Genomic DNA, 18,574 nt, shown 5'->3' with positions numbered 1-18,574 from the left:
TCAACAATCAAGAAAATGCCCCACAGATATGGTCACAGGCAGGCCAGTCCTATGGAAGCAATTCCCAAATTGAGGCTCCCTTAACCCAGGTGTGTAAGCTGACAATGAAAGCTATCCAGCACAGGGTCCAACCACGCCTTCTTTTGGCCACAGTGAGAGGAACTGGAGGACGGCCTCTTCTGCAACCTAGGGTATACCCATGGATTTGGCTGCAAGAGTGAACAGGAAGAGTTTGTTCTATTTGTGATCATTTTTAAACAAAAAATTAATAAACTTAAGGTTGAGTATTTGAGGGAAGATTGCCAGATTAATACTTAGTCCAATAAGAAAATGACAAATTTATTTGCTTTGAATATAATAAGTAGCACTTAATGCATTTTGCTTAAGTATGAAAGCCATTCTGTATGAATATCCTTAATCCAAAAATCAGAAATCCAAAATTCCCCCAAATCTAAAAATTTTGAGTAGGAAAATTGTATTACAAGTGAAAAATTCTACATTATAAATTTTGTTTCATGTAAAAATTTATTTAAAAATGTATAAAATTGGGCCTGAAGAGATGGCTCTGTGGTTGAGAGCACTGGCTGCTCTTCAAGAGGACCCAGGTTTTGTTTCCAGCACCCATATGGCAGCTAACAATGGTCTGTAACTACAGTTCCAGGGGATCCGACACGCTCTTCCGGCCTCTGCAGACGCTGCCAGCATATGGTGCGTTTATGTACATGCAGGCAAAACACTCATAGATATAAAATAAAAATAAATCTAAAATGTTTGAAATTACCTTTAGATCATGCTTAGAAGGTATATATTAAACAAATGAATTTTCTGTCTAGACTTGGGTCCCATGCCCAAAGTGTCTGATTAAGTATAGATAAACATCAAAAAGTCTGAAAAAAAATTCCAAAATATAAAGCGGTTTTGCTTGCAATCATTTTGGAGAAGGGATAACCTTATCTGTACCTGTATATAAGCAACAATAACAACAAAATTTGGAAAGTAAATTGTTCATATTGAAGTACAGCATAAATAAGACCTTCCCATAGTTAGATCTCCAGAATGGGGGAAGGGAACATGCTTTCATTTCTTTTTTCCCCACAGTATTATCATCCTCTACCCACTGCATCCATACTCCCATTGTCTAAGACCTGCTTGCAGAAATGTCATTGAAAAGCAATTTTCATTATTTCTTATATGGTCATGTGTATTTTGTTCTAATTCACAACTAAATCTTTCATGCCTGGGCTTACAGCCTAGTTTTGAGCCAGTATAATGGCCTCCAAAATCTTTACTCTTTGGTCCACTTGGCACATTATCCATGAGGGGTACTGGTCCAGATGTGGAGGAAGGCAGCCACTGTTAAATCTTGGCCATGTAATTTTTAGGCACAGCCTAGTGGCATCTTTATTAAAGACACAACTGCTTTTGCACAATTGTCCCATTGGCCACAACTGATTAGAAGCTAGAGGGCCAAGAGATAGAGGGTGCGGTGCTTGGTGCTTTCATCAGTACAGGTTGACTGTTGTGGGGTTGTAAGAGCCTGGAGGAAGTAAGTACTGGAAGGCCAAATAGAAAATATTCAGAAAGCTAGCAACGAAACTTTCTTGACTGAGATAAATTGGTCACATTGAATTCCTCACTTTCTTTGGATCTGACATACTCCTCATGAATCCCTTTCCTTGTAATACTACTGTTTTTTCCAATAGGAATTCCCCTACCCTATTTTTTGGCTTAGTAAATTTTCTACTTACTCTTCCAAGAGCCAACTCAAGTTTCACTCTTTTATCTACACACAAAAGCAGTAGTGTTCCAATAATGGGAACCAGAAACATAAAGCTACTTCCTTATCAGCCACTATTTGGTGTGACCTTGGATGGGTACTTCTCTGATTTAAGTTTCTTTTTGTAAAATAAGAATATCTAGGGATATCTATCTTGACATCCCTTCCCTAGGGAAATTCCAAAGATCAATACAGTAAAATACTCTCTAAAATGCAAATCATTTTATAAATTCAATTTTGTCGCTGCTCTTGCCATAGTTCATAATTTTCTATTTGTTGAGACTGATCACAGTGCAAGATATTCTTGGAGAGCAGTCAAACTAACATATCCTCCCTGCCTGACTCCCTTTTAGTTCCCCTTTTCTCTTCCTTTCTCTTAATTCTTCCCCTAGTCCTTTTTGTGGCTGACTTGTTATATCTAGAGTTATATACTCGAAACATTGCAAGACTTTGCAGTTACATTACACAAGCAAGGAGTCATTTAATAATCCGGGAGAGGGCAACTTCACAGAACAAAACCCAGACCTTCATTGTAAACTGTAAACTTCTGGAAGCTGAGTATTCAGCTTGGCTAGGTCCTGAACAAATCCGTCACAGAGGGAGGGAAAAGTACCTGCGCATTGGGCTACTGCCAGGGCCTCAAGCCCGCTTCAGAGCCCGCGCTTAGAATCCGGAACTCTGGGGAGAAGGGCGATCCGGCGGGTGTCCGGAACTCACCGCGCTGAGCACGGCTGAGCCAGGACTACAATTCCCGACGTACACCTGGACCGAAATGGGTCCTACCCCTGCTTGACTCCTTCATTTATTCGGTTTCCTAAGGCAGAGACTGCCGTCTAGGGAATGAGTAGTAGTGATACAAACTTGTATGGTAACGTGGACATCGGGGACATTTCACATAATGCCCTTCACTCATGAGGTGTCTAAGCTTTGGCGTTGCGGAACCTATCGTCCGGTCGGCTGAGTTTCCGGGGGACTTTAATTGAGAACCGACGCTGTGGCGCGACTGTTTAATTCTCCGGTGGCCGCGGCAGATTGTGGTGACGAGATGGTTTTGACTGGGCTCATCAGGAAGCTCGGTAACAGTTTGCATTGCCTGGGTCGGAGGTGCCCTCTGGTCATGACTTGGTGATGCGGAGTCCCGCGGTCACGGCCCCCTCTTGTTCCCGCCTGGCCAGGGCAGCCGCACTGTCCGGGCTCACTGTGCGAACTCCGCGGCGGCCTTCCTCCCAAACCCTGGGCGGATCACTTTCACTCTGCCTTGTCTCCAGAGAAGATCCCCAAGTTTTAGAATCAATTCTGGGTGGGCCGTCTTTTTGAAGCTGGGAAATAAAATTAATTTGTGTCAACTTCTTTGACAGGTCATCAGCTGGCGGAGATCAGGGAGCGCGCTCTCAAAAGTATCCTGTGCAAGATTGAGCACAACTTGATCTGCTATGCTGATCTAATTCAGGAAAGGTTGCTTTTTTTCCATTTGCTGGAATGGTTCAATTTCCCAGACGTCCCAATGAAAGAGGAGGTTTTAAACCTGTTAAACAGATTGATTAAGGTAACATGGTCTTGAAAACAGCAATCAGTGTTTTTGTTTTTAGTCAATTAATTGTAACATTTATGAAAAGATATACGGGTTTTAAAAGAATTTTGAAGACAATAAATATGTTGGCTTTTAATTCATCTGGGTAGGTGCTTCTCATCCCTTTTGTCATGTTGTCTGTACTGTGTCCTGAACTGGAACAGAACGACTTCTGAGTTCTGAAATCATCTTTAGAGGTGACTATTTGCCAGTCAGTTTGTCTTTTATTGATATTTCCATGTTAAAATTAGATGTCAGTATTTAAAATAACACAGTTGAAAGTGTTAGTGTTTAATAAACAGTGCACATATTGCTTTTTCATGTTTTTAAAAATGTGTTTCTCTGCCTACTTCAAGAATAATTTAGTTGTCAGACTCAAATGTCGAAATATAAATTCGGTCAGATGGTTAAATGGCTACCTTCATGGGGGGATTCTAAATATTTTGGCAACCTGTTGATTAAGGGTAAGGATAGGATAATGAAGTGTCAGTGGAGAAAAGCAACTTCCCTTAAAAGACATGAAAGCAGAAGGGAGATGGGGGGCAGAAGGGAAGGTAAGTGGGCAAAAGTAGAAGTACAATGAGAAATATATGTTAAAGTATCATAATGAAACCCTTTTGCTATGCTGACCACATAACAAAAACATTTAAAGATAGAGGAATTGGTAATGTGTATTTCTAGTGTTCTGTGTCTTGGTTCCTTTCTCTTCTGTTTGTCTGTTTAACCTAATGTTTGATTCATGGAAGTTGTTTAGAGCATAGCAATGGAGGATTTGGTTTTTTGAAACATGGAGTGTTTGATATATCAAAGTAACTTTTCTATTTTGATTGTGATGAAGTGAAGTTTATGGCTATTCTGAAGACGGTTCTCTTACTTTAGTATCCCCCAGCAGTCCAGCACCTGATTGACCTTGGTGCAGTTGAGTTCTTATCTAAGCTTCGTCTTAATGTGGAGCCAGCTCTACAGGCTGAAGTTGATGGTATTCTTGATGGACTTTTCATCCTTCCTTCAGAAGTTCCTGCCCTGTGCTCTGCCACTCACCAGATTGATCAAACTCGTAAAGATTTTCCTGGTATCAATTTCAATGATTCCTGTTCTCTGTATTTTAAATTTTTTAAAAATACATTTATGTATGTATGTATATATGTATGTGGGTGTATGTATGTAGATATGCACATGCCATGGCATTGTATGTGGAGGTCAGAGGACAATGTGTGGGAGTCAGTTCCCTCTTTCCACCATGTCACTCCTAGAGATTAAATTAGGTTGTCAGGCTTGGTGGCAAGTGCATTCACCAGGTGAGCCATCCCACCAGCTCATGACTCCTTTGTTTTTGACAATTTCTTTTCTTTTTTTAAAATATTTTTTTAATTAATTTTTTTAAAAAAAATTTATGTGTATGAGTGTATTGCCTGCATGTATGTGAGTGCACCCGTATCGTGCAATCCTGCGGAGTTCAGAAGAGGGCTTTGGATTCCCCTGGAACTGGAGTTAAGGATGGTTCGTAGCTGCCATGTGGGTGCTGGGAATCGAACCCAGGTCCTCTGCAGGAGCAGTCAGTGCTCTTAACCGCTGAGCCATCTCTCCAGCCCCTGTTTTTGATAATTCTTTTAAGGGTATTAATGAAAACTAAAGTAACTATAAAATTTGAACAGTAAAGAGAAAGGAAGTAGACTAAGAAGTACAGGTGGGTCATTTTAGATTCTTCATATACATGGTGGATATTTTCATTGTAATAGTAATAAGTAATTGTATTCCTAACAGCAAAAGAGGAAAAACTACTTTAGTTGGAATTTGGCTTAATAGTCATTTTTTTTTCTTGTTAGGAAGATACAGTGTTCAGAGAAAAAACTAAATCCATTTTTTTGTTTGTATTTTTTTAGTTTTAATAATACTTGAAAGATTTAAGAGAAAATACAATTTAAAAGGAGTCATTTTCTCCTTTAGCAAGTGAGTTAATAACACAGTAATTAATGTATTTTCTTTTTAGACTTGTCACAGCAGCCTGAAGTCTTAACAGGATATTTTCCCCAAGACAAAAGTAACTTCCAGCAGATGAATGTACCCCTGGGACCAGTGGGTGCGTATGTGTAGGATGTTTTAGCACCAAATTAAATGTTAAATGTTTCAGTTGCTTTGAATTAGTTTAGGATTTGAAGCCTATGTGGCATAGTTTTACGGTATTCTAACTATTTGAGCTACTGTAGGTCGGTGATGTTAATGTGGCTAGGACTCTGCCTGTTGAACACAAGTTCTTGTCAAGTATTGTGCCATGTGCTTTACATGGGTGGTCTCATCTATTCTCCAGCTCATAAAATGTCACCATCTATCCAGTTTCTGCAGCTACAGACTCTGGGTCTTTTTTTTTTTTTTTTTTTTTTAACTATATTACCTTATTTATTGCATGTGCGCACTAGCACATATGGATGCGTATACCGTGACATACTAGTGGAAGTCAGAGGATAACTTGCGGGAGTCAGTTCTCTCTTACCATATGGGTCCCAGGGATTGGATGTAGGTTTTCAGGATTGGGGAGGCAGGTGCTTAACTCTCTGTGCCATCCCACCAGCCCTCGCAGAGTCACCTTAGGTTCCCCAGGACCCTGTGTGTCAGGATGTCCTATGTCTGGTTTGTGTTCTTGAGCACTGTCATCTTGGGCACTATCGTGAGCCCTTCCTGATGGTTCTTGCTAGTTTTTGCTTTGTTTTCTTCCTAACCCTTTCATATTATGAGATGATGCATGCATTCACCTCTTATATCCCTCCTGGTGTAATAATACCCATGAAAACTGTTCTGTCTGTGGTATCTGAAACAATGCCAGAATTGTGTTAGGTGCTCAGTGTGGACTCTTTGAAGAATGAATGAATGAATCTTTACTGAGCTACAGTGAGATGTTTTTATCAGTGTCCCCATTTTACCAGGGAAGACACTGAACCTTAGAAAAGTTGAAAATTTGAAAAATTTATCCTGGGTGACGGGAAATGGTTAACTTAGCACATCTTGACATCTTACTGCTGTTGTAGTGGAGATAAAAAGATATATTCAAGAGAATAGCTGCTGATGTCAAGGACTGAAATATAAACTTAATTTGGAAGCCCTCTGTTATTAAAAAGATTTCATGGCATCTTAGAGGCTGAATAATAGTCTAAGAGAACAGAAAGCTTCTAAAACTTTATAAAATGCCATACTTTCTGTCTCTGGAAAAGTAAGGAATTTAGTGATATTTTCTGCATTTAACAGTTCCGTGTTCTTTTCAGACAATTTGATCATGATATTATTTGTGCAGTGGGAAGGGCTTCTTTGCATAGGTACCATTTTTCAGTGTTGCCCTTTTAACTTAGATCTAAGAAATAATTTGAATGGGGTAGTTTAAAACTGGCTTGATTGCTCAGATTTATTTTGCTCTTGTTTGAGCACTGATACTTGGTCTCAAACCTTCTGGCCTTTAAGCCATCTTGATTTAAGAGGTTTAAGCATTTAACACCAGATAGAATATTTGAATGTGTCTCAGTATGGTCTATGATTATGTTTGTATTTTAAATTTGGCAAGTGAGCGTTTTCTACAAATGACAGATCCTTATGTGCTAGATTTAAGCTCCGTGTTCTGGTCAGCCTCAGGGTAAAAATGGAAAACTTAATTGAAACATTAAATTTCACTCAGTATTAGTTTGTGTTTACTACTCTTCTTCTAATCCCTGTTTTAATGAGTTCTGTTTAAATTATGAAAATAGACATCTGTTATTTATACTGTGAGAGAACACATTTGCAGCTGACATTGTTTGGAATACTTTGGGTTGTTGTAAGAGGAAACCTTTATTTGAGACTAACTTTAAAGGTAAAACCTCCCAGATTTTTTGACATCTTAAGATTTGCTCTTCCATTAACAGTAAATCAGACTGTGAAGTGCTTGAAGTTTTCAATATTCCCTTGGCTACCCCTGACCACAACAGACAGACATGTTCTCTCCTCCAGTGAAAGGTACAGTCCTGATGTATTACAGATAGTTTTGATTCTTTTTAGCCATTACATCTGATAGTTATTACTGTACATTTTCACTTGAAAAGATAACAAATGTGGAAAAGTGTGAAAAGTAGTAAGGGGTCTATATAAACAATTTTCACTATTTAGAAAAAGCAAGCCAGAAAGTTGCTTTATGTCAGTGGCTTTAATTAATCTACACATCTAGTACCTTCCCTCTATAACCTAACTTGAATTTGATATCAGTGCTTCCAAAGGTAGACCTGGAAAATTAATTCTCCCTTCCCTTCCCTCCACTCCCCTGCTCCCTCCGCCCCTGCCTCTCTCCTTCCCTCCCTCCCTCCCTCCCTCCCTCCCTCTCTCCTTTGGCTGGCCTCAAACTCAATATGTAGCCATAGATACCCTGAACTCCAGATGGTCCTGCCTCCACCCTGCACCTCCTATGTGCCGAAATGACATGCATGCAGCACCAGGTCTGCCTCACATCCAGATTCTTTTTGTCATTGGAATCTTATGGAGTCCTTCATGATATATTATCTCTTATTGACTAGATTTTTTGATTGGCTGTTGCCTGTGCCTTTCATTAATAAAAGTGGAAAAATTAAATGCAAATGTAGTCTTTTAGGTAGAATGTGTTTTAAAACATGGGCTCCTTTAGGAGAAAAACTTAACCATGTTGAGAAAGTTGGAAATAATTACTCTGATCTTATGTAATGGATATTAATTTGTTATTACCTTCCAAAGTAGAGGGTTGATTGATGTATAACACTTTGAAGAGTGTATTTTTTATTTTTAAAAATATTTTATTATTTTTATGTGTATGTGTGTATTGCCTGCATGTAGGCTGCAGAGGACAGAGAGGCTGTTGGATTCCCTGGAACTGGAATTATGGACAGTTGTTAGCTGCCATGTGGGTGCTGGGATTTGAACCCGGGTCTTCTGCAAGAACAGCCAGTGTTCTTAACTGCTGAGCCATCTCTCCAGCCCTCAGAGTGTATTTTTTAAAGATTTGTTTTTAATTATGTGTCTGTGTGTGGGTCTGTGCACATGTGAGTACAGGTGCCTGCAGAGACCATAAGAGGGTGTCCTATACCTGGGTGCTAGAGTTATAGGTGGTTGTGAACAGCCCCACCTGGGTTGGGAACCAAGCTTGGGTCCTTTGCAAGACCAATACACCTTCTTAACTGCTGAACTATCCCTCCAGCAGAAGCTGAGGGGTGTCTACTGGGATAAGGGGAGTTCTATCCTAATCACCTAGCATAGGGAAGATGACTGATGGACCCAGTCCCCAGAAATTACCTCTACACTGGCTGCTATTTTTTCTTGTTTAAAAAATTGTAGTCTTTGTCTTTGAACTCAATTAGTTTGGTAGCTTTATGGTAGTCTGCAATGGGTGAGATGGTCTAGCTCCTGTTCTTGAAGATGGGCTAGTGGAGGATGCAAAGGCAGTAAGCAGTCACCTCCTCAGAGTTGTTCATCGACTAGGGAACAAAGGAGGAATTTGCAGGGAAAGTGATGTCTGTGCCAGGATCTAAGGTTGTTACCACAGTCGTTATGCCAGCAGGTACAGGCAGGCTCTCTAACATGGAGCACTGTTGTCTTAGTTCTCTGAGCAGCAGTGACCACAGGCTGATCTGGAACATCTGTGAGCTTCTGAAGGATGTCATCATGCAAGACTTCCCTGCGGAGATTTTTCTTCAAAGGCCAAAAATTGTTCAGGTGAGTATCTTCTGTAATTGTTTTAGGTTTTGAAACAGAGAACACTTTATGTTACCACAAATTTAGTAAAGAGTCCTTCAGAAGAAAATTTATATTAGCATATGTAAAAAATAAAATGTTTAGTTATTTAAGCCACTTTCTATTTTTTTTTTCTATAGTTACATTTCATTTAGTACCTTCTGTCGGGTCCATCTCTCTGCAATTATCATTTATGGATAATTTTTTTAAATTTAAATTTCTAAACTTATCATGTTTGTGAGCATGTATGTCTTGTGTGTGTGTGTGTGTGTGTGTGTGTGTGTGTGTGTGTGTGTTGTATGTGTAGGTCAGAGGATGACTTTATGGAGTCATTTCTCTTCTTCCATCTCTACATGGGTTCTGAAGATCTAACTCAGGCTGCCAGGTTAGGTAGTAAATGCCTTTACTCACTAAGTCATCTCGTCAGCCCTGTTTATGATTAGTTGAATTGGGAGAATAAACTTTAGAAATTAAGGTTGGACAGCAGTAACCTTTAACAAGAAGAATGATACCACATTTTAGTATCTTTTATGTGTAGGGCATAATGCTGGAGAAGTATATTATCAGTGAGCGGTACTGATGAGGTTTTCCCTTTGTGTAGTCTGTTGCTTCTCTAGTAGAGAGAAGTCCAAGGTGGGGAATTGTGACACATCCACAACCTCCACCAGTACCGAATGATTCTCACTTGCTCTCCTAGCTGGCAAAGGACAACAGAGGAAAAGCTGTTAATTACAGAAGCCTGTAAAATGATTCAGATGTTTGAGGTGAAAGGACTTGTGTGATTTTTTTTTTTTAAGTATTCTGTGAATAAGGAATAACCCTTGCCTTCTCTCAGAAGAGGTGTTTAACAGACATTAGAAATAAGAAACACTATTTTAGTTTTTTTTTTTTTTTTTGAGACAGGATCTCCCTATAGACCAGACTGACCTTGAACTCACAGAGATCCACCTGCTTCTGCCTCCCAGTGTTGGGATTAAAGGCGTGCGCCACTACATTCCTCTTAGTTACCTTTAAAATATATATGTGCGTGTGTGTGTATATGTGTGTGTGTGTGTGTGTGTGTGTGTGTGTGTGTGTGTGTGTGTATTTTTATTTTATGTGTATCACATGAATGCCTGGTACCTGTGGAAGGCCAGAAGAGGGAATCTGATTGGAATTACAGGTGATTGTGAGCAACCATGTGGGTGCTGGGAACTGAACCTGGGTCTTCTGCAAGAGCAGCTAGTGCTTCTAACTGCTGAGCCCCAATCCTAGTTAACTTTTAAAAATTGTTGTTGAGATTGAGTCTTGCTATGTTGCTGCCCCAATTTGCTTTCCTGTTGCTGTGAATAAACACTATGACCAAAAGCAACTTGGGGAAGAAAGGGTTTATTTGTCTTACATGTCCTGGTCATCACCCGTCAGTTAGGAAAGACAAGACAGGAACTCAAGCAGGAGCTGAGGCAGCCATGGAGCAGAGATCACGGAGGAACTCCGCTCACTCCCCTTGGCTTGCTCACTAACTATTATACAGCCCAGGTCCACCTGCCCAGGGATGGCACTGCCCTCAGTGAGCTGGGCTCTCCTCTGTCACTCAGAAAATGCCTCAAAGGCATGTCCAGAGGCCAGTCTGATGGCGGCAGCCTCTAGCTGAGCTTCCTCTCTTCCCTGATGACTCTAATTTGTGTCAAGTTGACACAGCCTAAGTGAGAGTTGCCCAGTCTGGTCTCAAAGTTGTGGGCTCCAGTGACCATCCTGCCTCAGTAGCTGAGCGGCTGGTAACAGAACGGGCAGGTGGCACTGTTGACTTTCCTACCTTTTGTTACCTGATTTTGACTTTTTTGTATCTTGCTGTTGTTTTTCTGTGTCTGCTTCTTTAGTTTTTAAAAAGTTATTTATTATTATCGTGCACATGTACATGATGTCTATGTATATGAGCATGTGTGCTTTGGCCATGTGTGGAAATCAGAGGGCAATTCTGTGAAATTGATTTTCTTCTTCTACCTTTATGTGATTTCTAGGTGTCAAACTCAGGTTGTCAGGCTTGTATAGCAATCACCTTTACCTGCTGAGCCATGTCACTGCTCCTGATTTCTCACATTTTATCAAAATTTGTTACTTTTCTTTTCCTCATTTGCCTTTCCTTACATTAGTGCCACATCCTGTTTTGTTTTTGAATGTTGCTTAATATTTTTTTAACTAGGTCTTGTTATGTAGCCTCGGCTACCCTGGAATTTGCTATATAGACCGACTAGCTTGCTGGCCTGAAGCTTGTGGCTATCCTCCTGCCTCTGCCTTTTGAGTGCTGGGATTACAGATGTGCGCCACCAAGCCCGGCTCCACTCCATCTTTGAAGCTGAGGACTTTGTTCCCTTAACCATGGTCACTCTTGTGTTTCAGAGCCTCTTGTCTCTCCTGAAACTCGCCTTTGGAGGAGACGGGAAGCATCGTCTGGCATTGCAGTCAGTGTCCTGCTTGCAGCAGCTGTGCACGTGTTTAAAAAACAGACTCAACTTTTACCAAGACCCCAATTTTTTCTCTAATAAACAAGGTATTCATTCTTGTCTATTCACAGACAGTATTATTGTCTTTAGTCTTCTGAGAACTGCCCATCGTTCTTACCTTAAAGTTCTCTGTGTAAACATATTCTTAATGTCAGCCCCCACTCATAAAGTAATCTGAGCTTTGAATAGAACCAAGTGACTGACAGAACTGCCATGATCACATATCTTTATAAAGCAAAATTGGAGCTAATGAGAAAACACTTTAGTAAAGATTCAAGTGTGAGCATTGAGAGAGACACACACTCAAGAAAAGAGTAATACACACATGGTGGGTCCCAGCTTAGAGAGTTGCTGTTAAGTGTCTTTAACAGTAGCTACATATGTAATGTTGGTGGCTTTTGAAGTTACATTGCTCAAAGGATTTATTAAATAAAAATATTTTGGTTTATTTATTTATTTATTATTTTTGAGATAAGGTTTCACTATGTAACCCCAGCTGGGCTGGAACTTACTATGTAGACCAGGCAGGTCTCTAAAAGACATTTGCTTGCCTTTCCCTCCTGAATGCTGGGATTAAAGGTGTGCGCCACCAGGCCTGGCCTGGGATACTTATTTTTACCTGAAGAACTTTTATTCACTATATGAGTTCATAAGGTGGTTTACAAGGTGTGTTGTTTGGGTTTGTAGGCTGATAAAATAGGTCAAAAGGGTCAAAGGAATTCTTTCTACTGGAGGTCATTCATAATTTTGTGAGATTTTCCCAGAGAGGGGGTTATATTCCTTGGCAGCTGGTTTGGAAACTCTTGGTCAGAGACTTAAAGCAGAGCCTGGAAGTGAGGGGCTCCTTCCCGTCCATGTCCCCTTTTCCCTTTCTGCCCTGTCTCAGTTTCCCCCTCTAAGATTACAGTCTCTTCATAAGGATTGGGGGTGGCAGAAGTGCCATTTTCCAGGGTTTCTCCATGCTGAAGTTTTTTCAGACATTTACCAAGTGTTTTCCTCTTCATCAGCAGGCAGGGAAACTCTCCAGAGCACTGGTGGTCTTGGGCACTGGGATTCAGAGTATTCCTGTTCCTATGTAGGCTGTATATTATGCTAACAAAGTATTCTGTTTGGAAAATACATATTCATAGTTTTTCAAAACTATTTTATGCAACTTAAGACGTAGTGTATGTGGATGTGATGGCAGTACAGCCCTATGGGGGCACGGGCTGAGTGGACGGATGGCGTGCCTGAGCAGCCTGGTCAGGATGGTATCTGCTGCCTGTGATTACTTTGTGCTTTCCCACTGCATTCAGAGTTGAATTGCAGCCATTTGTTATACTGTTTCACAGTTGCTTTTTTTTTTTTTCTGGAATTTTACTCTGCTACTTGAGTATCTGTGCTCTACGGTGGCATTATTAGTTTTAGAGGCAATGGCTTTCCTCAGTAACATTCATGGGAAACAACTTTCCTCATATGACTGACAGTAGAGAGCTCCTGCATACCCCATGCTTTAGCAGAAGACAACAGTTGTAATACTAGCCGAGGTAGCCACCCTCTTCAAAGCTTTCCCCAATAGCAAGCACGTAATATTTTATGTACCCCCTACTGTATGCCAGCTCATACAGTAGCCTCAGGGAAGGTGGACTGACCAAGCAATTACAGTCCTGGCACTTACGAGCCTGTGTTTTAGACAACTGAGGAAGATGGCGAAGAAAGAGCCAGGTTTGTTTCTGATAAATGCTCTAAGGAAATAAAAGGAGGTGGCACCGAACAGGATGAGGGACGCAGCTTACTTTAGATGGATGGTTGCCTTCCTCTTGAACAGTTCTCCAGAAGAGTATTCCAGGGAAGGTCAGAGCCCCAGACACCAAGGCGGGTGGTGTGTTTGAACAAGGAAAATACAACCTGTTAGAGATAGTGTCCTGAGCCAAGTGCAAGGGTGTGAGGTGGGGTCAGAGAGGTCATAGGGTATGTGGCTCTTACTAAGGATTTCATACATTTTTAAGTACAGTGAGAAGTGGGTGGTTTTAATTTTTTCCTTTGGCAATGACTTCAAATTGTGCATCTGTCATCTATCCATCATCTGTCTATATATGTATCATGTGATCTGTATGTATCATGTGTTTATCATCTATGCATCTATCATGTGTCTATTTTAGCTTACCTATAGATATTTGTAAGTACATATATAACATTCAGTGTCACTGTAACTCTTTTAAGTGTATCATATAAGGTATTTTGCTCACTGCACCTCTTGATTTCCAGACTTTTTTTGTTACCCTGAAGACAGACCATTAAGTGATAACTTCTCATTCTCTTTCACCTCTAACCTAGTTTCATTGTGAATTTGTTTATTCTAGGTACATATGAGGCTCATACACAATTGTTATTTTATGTCTAGCTTATTTTTTTTTTTTAATATTTTTTAAGCTTTATCCTCATTATAGAATGTTCAGTATATTTCATTCTTTTTCATGGCTGAATAATATTCCACAACACACATGTACCACATTTTATTTATTCATTAATCTCATGATGGGTATGTGTATTGTATGTCCCATTTGTCTATTTTGAATAATGCTTCAGACAACATTGACCCACAAGAATGTGTTTAAGCCCATTTTGAGTTCTTTGTCTTATATCTAGGAGTGGAATTGTTGACTATCATATGCCAGTTCTTATTTAGCTTCTTGAAAAACTGCTCAACCATTTTTCTTCTTTTTTTTTTTTCACCTGCCTCTGCCTCCCAAGTGCTGGAACTAAAGCTGTGCCAGGCTTTTTTTTTTTTTTTTTTTTTAAACCATTTTTCATAGTGACTTCATGTCTTTACACACCTACCAGCCCTGCATGAAGCCTCTGACACATTGGTTGCTCATTTCCATGTATTCTGTTTGGAACATAACTGTCCTGATAGCCACGAAGTTGTTTATCATTGTGGTTTTGATTTGCATCTCCAAGCACTAACAGTGAATGGAAGATTCACTGTGATGTCCACGTGCTTGCTGTCTTTGTGGATCTTCTTTGGAGAAATGTCCATTAAGTCCTCACCCATCTTTCATTTGGGTTGCCTATTTCTTTACCATTGTGTTTTGGGCATTATTAATATATTTGGAATATTAAACCAGATATATAATTTGAAATACTTTTCCCACTCTGTCTTTTCATTTTATTGTAATTTCCTTAGTTTGTTTCTCCATTGCTGTGACAAAACACTGACCAATACCAATTTTGGGGAGGAAAGGTCACAGTTCATCAGGGAGCCCAAGATAGGAGCTCAGGGCAGGAACCTGGAAGCAGGAGCTGGAGCACAGGCCATGGAGGAACGCTGCTTTCCCCTGGCCCCCTGCTCAGCTCTTATCCAACACAGGCCCACCTGCCCAGGGGTGGCACTACCCACAGTGGCTGGGCCCTCCCACAATACTCAACAATCAAGAAAATGCCCCACAGATATGGCCACAGGCCAATGGAGGCAATTCCCTAGTTGAGGCTCCCTCAACCCAGGTGTGTCAAGTTGACACTAAAGCTATCCAGTACAACTGGTTTATCATTTTCTTCAATTGTTTATTCTTTCCTACCTAAGAACTCATGGCCATGAAGATTTTCATTTATTTACTGGGAGGGGGTTATGGATTTAGCTTGTATTTAGAGCTGGTCCATTCTTATAATCTTTGTGTATTATTTGAGGTAGGAGTGTTTCGAAGGTTTAAAGCCATGTGCTGGAATGTTTCTCTGCTCCATGGTCTGTGCTGTTGGAAGAGCTGTCATTGACTAGAACGTTCCTTATAGTTAGATCAGGAGTGTGCTGTGTGACTCTTGGGAACGTCAATCTTTTTTATTTTTGCCCTGCAGAAGCATTTCTGACTAGTTCATTTCTTTTGAAGACTAGCAATAGAATCTGTATGATCAAAACTGTATCTATTAAGGGTAACTGTATTTCTCTATTTCTGCAGACACAATTTCCCAGAATTCTTCTTTGTCTTACTGTCATGAAGCAAGAGGTACTCACCATTCCCCAAATCCATCTCCCGGAAGCAGCAGCCCTCGGCCTTCTGTGGTTGGGCGCACAGGCCAGCGGCCCCGAGGAGATGGCCAGGACTGGGATGCTGTGTCCTCCAGGTGACTGGCTTATGTCTGTGTTTCCATTTCAGAGGGAGAGAATTATTCCTCTCCATTATTCTTCTCTTTTGAAATATTACCTTATGTTCAGGCCTGATTACACCACTGGATTTTGTAGTTTTGTTATTGTGATCCAGTTAAATAATGTGACCTTGCAGTGTGTCAGCACACAGACATGTCTCTTCATCCTTAACAGCATGTTACAGCACACAGACATGTCTATGTGTGCTTACCAGCATGTTACAGTACACAGACATGTCTCTTCATGTTTACCAGTACGTTACAGCACACAGACATGTCTCTTCATGTTTACTGGCATGTTACAGCACACAGACGTGTCTGTGCACCTACCAGCACGTTACAGCATTGCAGTCTCATTTCGTATTCTGCAACCAAGCTGCGTGTTCTGTACCCATTTCCTTAAGAAAGAAATGTTTTTGACTCACTCTTTTTCTCAGCTATAAATAGAATATTATCTGGTTTAAAAAAACATGGCTTAAATTATTGATACCTTTAAATTTAAAATTTAAATAATAATTAAATAATTAAATAAATATTTAATAATAAATAAATAATTAAATAAAAATGAAATAAAATTTATTATTGTTATTTGTGTGTGTGTGTGTATGTGTGTGTGCGTATGCATACCCACCAAGTGACAATTTTTTTTTGATATTTTTAAACACATTTTTGTAAGTCTCATAACTTGAAATTATAAGTATTTGCCAAATAATGATTGGAGAATTTTTTTAAAAAGGAACTCTCTGGAGGCACAATTGATAGTACCTTATTTATTTGTATAAATGCAGATTTTTCATATGTCTGTTTGCTTGAAGGGGATACCACCACATTTGTATCTTAGTTCTTCTAGGCAGCAAACATTGCTGCTCATTAGTCTTTGACTGAGTGTCATGCTAAAGAATGTGCGGGGAGATGAACTTCCATCTTGGCTTGATTGTTTCCGATGGTCCTGCTGCTGTCGCAGAAGTCAGCCCCAGCTCATCGTGCTCATGAACATGGTGTGAGGACCCATGCCTGCTGTGCTCAGCCTCCTGTAGTCATCTTCAAATAGTTCATTTTATAATAGAATAGGCATTACTGTTATCATTATTTACAGAAAGGCCTGTGTTTTCAGGAGGTGAAAATCATGACAGTTGCTGCAGAGCAGAGCTGTGTGCACAGCAGCAGCAGAGGATGTGTGCCTAGTGCTCAGATTGTGGTTGGCTGAGGCATGACTTTTCTGCTTGCCGTCTCTTCTTTGCCTTCCTGCTTTGTTCTCTGTTCTGCTGCATGCTTGAACAGCTTCTTTACATCTGTCACAGAGTGAGAGAAGCCGGTGGCACTTCTGTATTTTGGGGTGCTTGAGATCTTGAAGTTAAGAAATAACTAATAGGCCTAGGAGATGTGAAGGAGAAGTAAAGGCAAGAGTAGTTAGCATTACAAGTTCTAGAGAGGGAACCAGAAAACAGTCAGAACTGGACAAATTTCAGATGTTCATATCAGAGTCCACTGGGATTTCTTGACGAGAGCTTCCAAAAGCATCCCTCTATTGGGTTCCTCCTCATTTTTCTTTTGTCTGCCAAGGCTGGACTCTAGAGTGATGGATTCAGGATTTGCTTTCAGGCACTTTAATAGCTGTTGGAGTTTTTCCTCCTTACAGTTCAGAGTTATGCAATTTGGGACGAGAGCTTCCAAAAGCATCCCTCTATTGGGTTCCTCCTCATTTTTCTTTTGTCTGCCAAGGCTGGACTCTAGAGTGATGGATTCAGGATTTGCTTTCAGGCACTTTAATAGCTGTTGGAGTTTTTCTCCTTACAGTTCAGAGTTATGCAATTTGGGAGTCTTTAGATAGACCCACTGAAAGGATACTCCAATTGCCTCACCTTGCGTCCCTGTTCAGCATGGAAGAAGCCAGAGTGGCCTGTGTGCCAATTCCCCATCGGCAATTTGGGTAACCTCTTCAGAGGATGGTGTGATAAGAATAGGAGGTAGGAATTGGCTAGGCAGTTAGGGTAAAAAGACCCAAAAGAAAAGTAGCCATTTTCTTGGCTAAAAGTCAAAATGTCTTTGGGTCTTTTAGCAACATACTCTGTTCTGAAGGCCAAAAATGTCAAAAGTATGTGGGAGCTTGTATCTAAAGATTTTAGGGTTACCTCTTCAGAGGGGAGGAATGTTAGAGTAGCAAAAAGCTCCAGTAAAAAAAAAAGAAAGAGTACATGAAGTTGTCAGGAAAATGTGATGGGGAGATATAGGAGGAGGTGGAGGGGAGGGAGAGGGCATGGATTTGATCAAAATACTTTATATGCCTGTATGAAAATCTCAATAATTTTTTTTAAAGTTAAAAAAAAAGAAATAACAAATAGGCATAAAATTTGTGGAGGCTTAAATGCTCTAATAGCATTAGTATGTCTCAGTTATTTAGCTTTAGGTGTGGATAATAGAAGTCAGAATTTTGAGGATCCAAGGTGAGAATTTTTTTTTTTACATTCCATGTGATTTTTTAAAATTAAATTTTTTTTTATTTAATAACCACATAATTAGAAGAAGCATTTTATTACAATAGCATTGATATATTCAATAACAATTTCCTGAGCTAAGATGCATCTCTTTCAAAATTGGCTGTAAATTTTTAGGTTTACAGTTGAATTAATACAGTTATACAATATTGTACTCAGTATAAATCCTATAAGACATAAAAATAAATGAAGTTTGAACTTTTAAAAAAGATCTCCATTTCATTATTAAAATATACAGTTTCATACAGAAAAATTCATTTTTAATGCAATTGACACTAAGATGTTTGCACATGCATTTCTAATCTCTATATATCTGATTATTACTAATCATAGTCGGTTACTTTCTGAGATCCTTGGCAACTGAGCATGGATATAAAGTCATCAGGTACATTGCAGTGGTAATGTTTCTCATATC

General features: G+C 39.9%; 1 protein-coding gene across 1 annotated transcript in view; it reads left to right on the top strand.

The window, feature by feature from the left end:
- The first annotated feature begins 2,771 nt into the window (after positions 1–2,771).
- The window catches only part of Rttn (rotatin), a 194,107-nt gene continuing 178,304 nt past the window's right edge, over positions 2,772–18,574 (top strand). Inside the window, exons 1-8 of the mRNA XM_008824930.3 lie at positions 2,772–2,853; positions 3,136–3,323; positions 4,227–4,419; positions 5,338–5,427; positions 7,235–7,325; positions 8,930–9,044; positions 11,442–11,592; positions 15,478–15,643. Of these exons, the coding sequence (XP_008823152.1) occupies positions 2,823–2,853; positions 3,136–3,323; positions 4,227–4,419; positions 5,338–5,427; positions 7,235–7,325; positions 8,930–9,044; positions 11,442–11,592; positions 15,478–15,643 (1,025 nt within the window). The 5' untranslated portion in view covers positions 2,772–2,822. The remainder of the gene's footprint in view (positions 2,854–3,135; positions 3,324–4,226; positions 4,420–5,337; positions 5,428–7,234; positions 7,326–8,929; positions 9,045–11,441; positions 11,593–15,477; positions 15,644–18,574) is intronic.

Source organism: Nannospalax galili, unplaced genomic scaffold, assembly GCF_000622305.1.
Source record: "Nannospalax galili isolate Female #2095 unplaced genomic scaffold, S.galili_v1.0 scaffold709, whole genome shotgun sequence".
Taxonomy (NCBI): domain Eukaryota; kingdom Metazoa; phylum Chordata; class Mammalia; order Rodentia; family Spalacidae; genus Nannospalax; species Nannospalax galili.
This window is presented reverse-complemented; position numbering and strand designations above follow the sequence as displayed.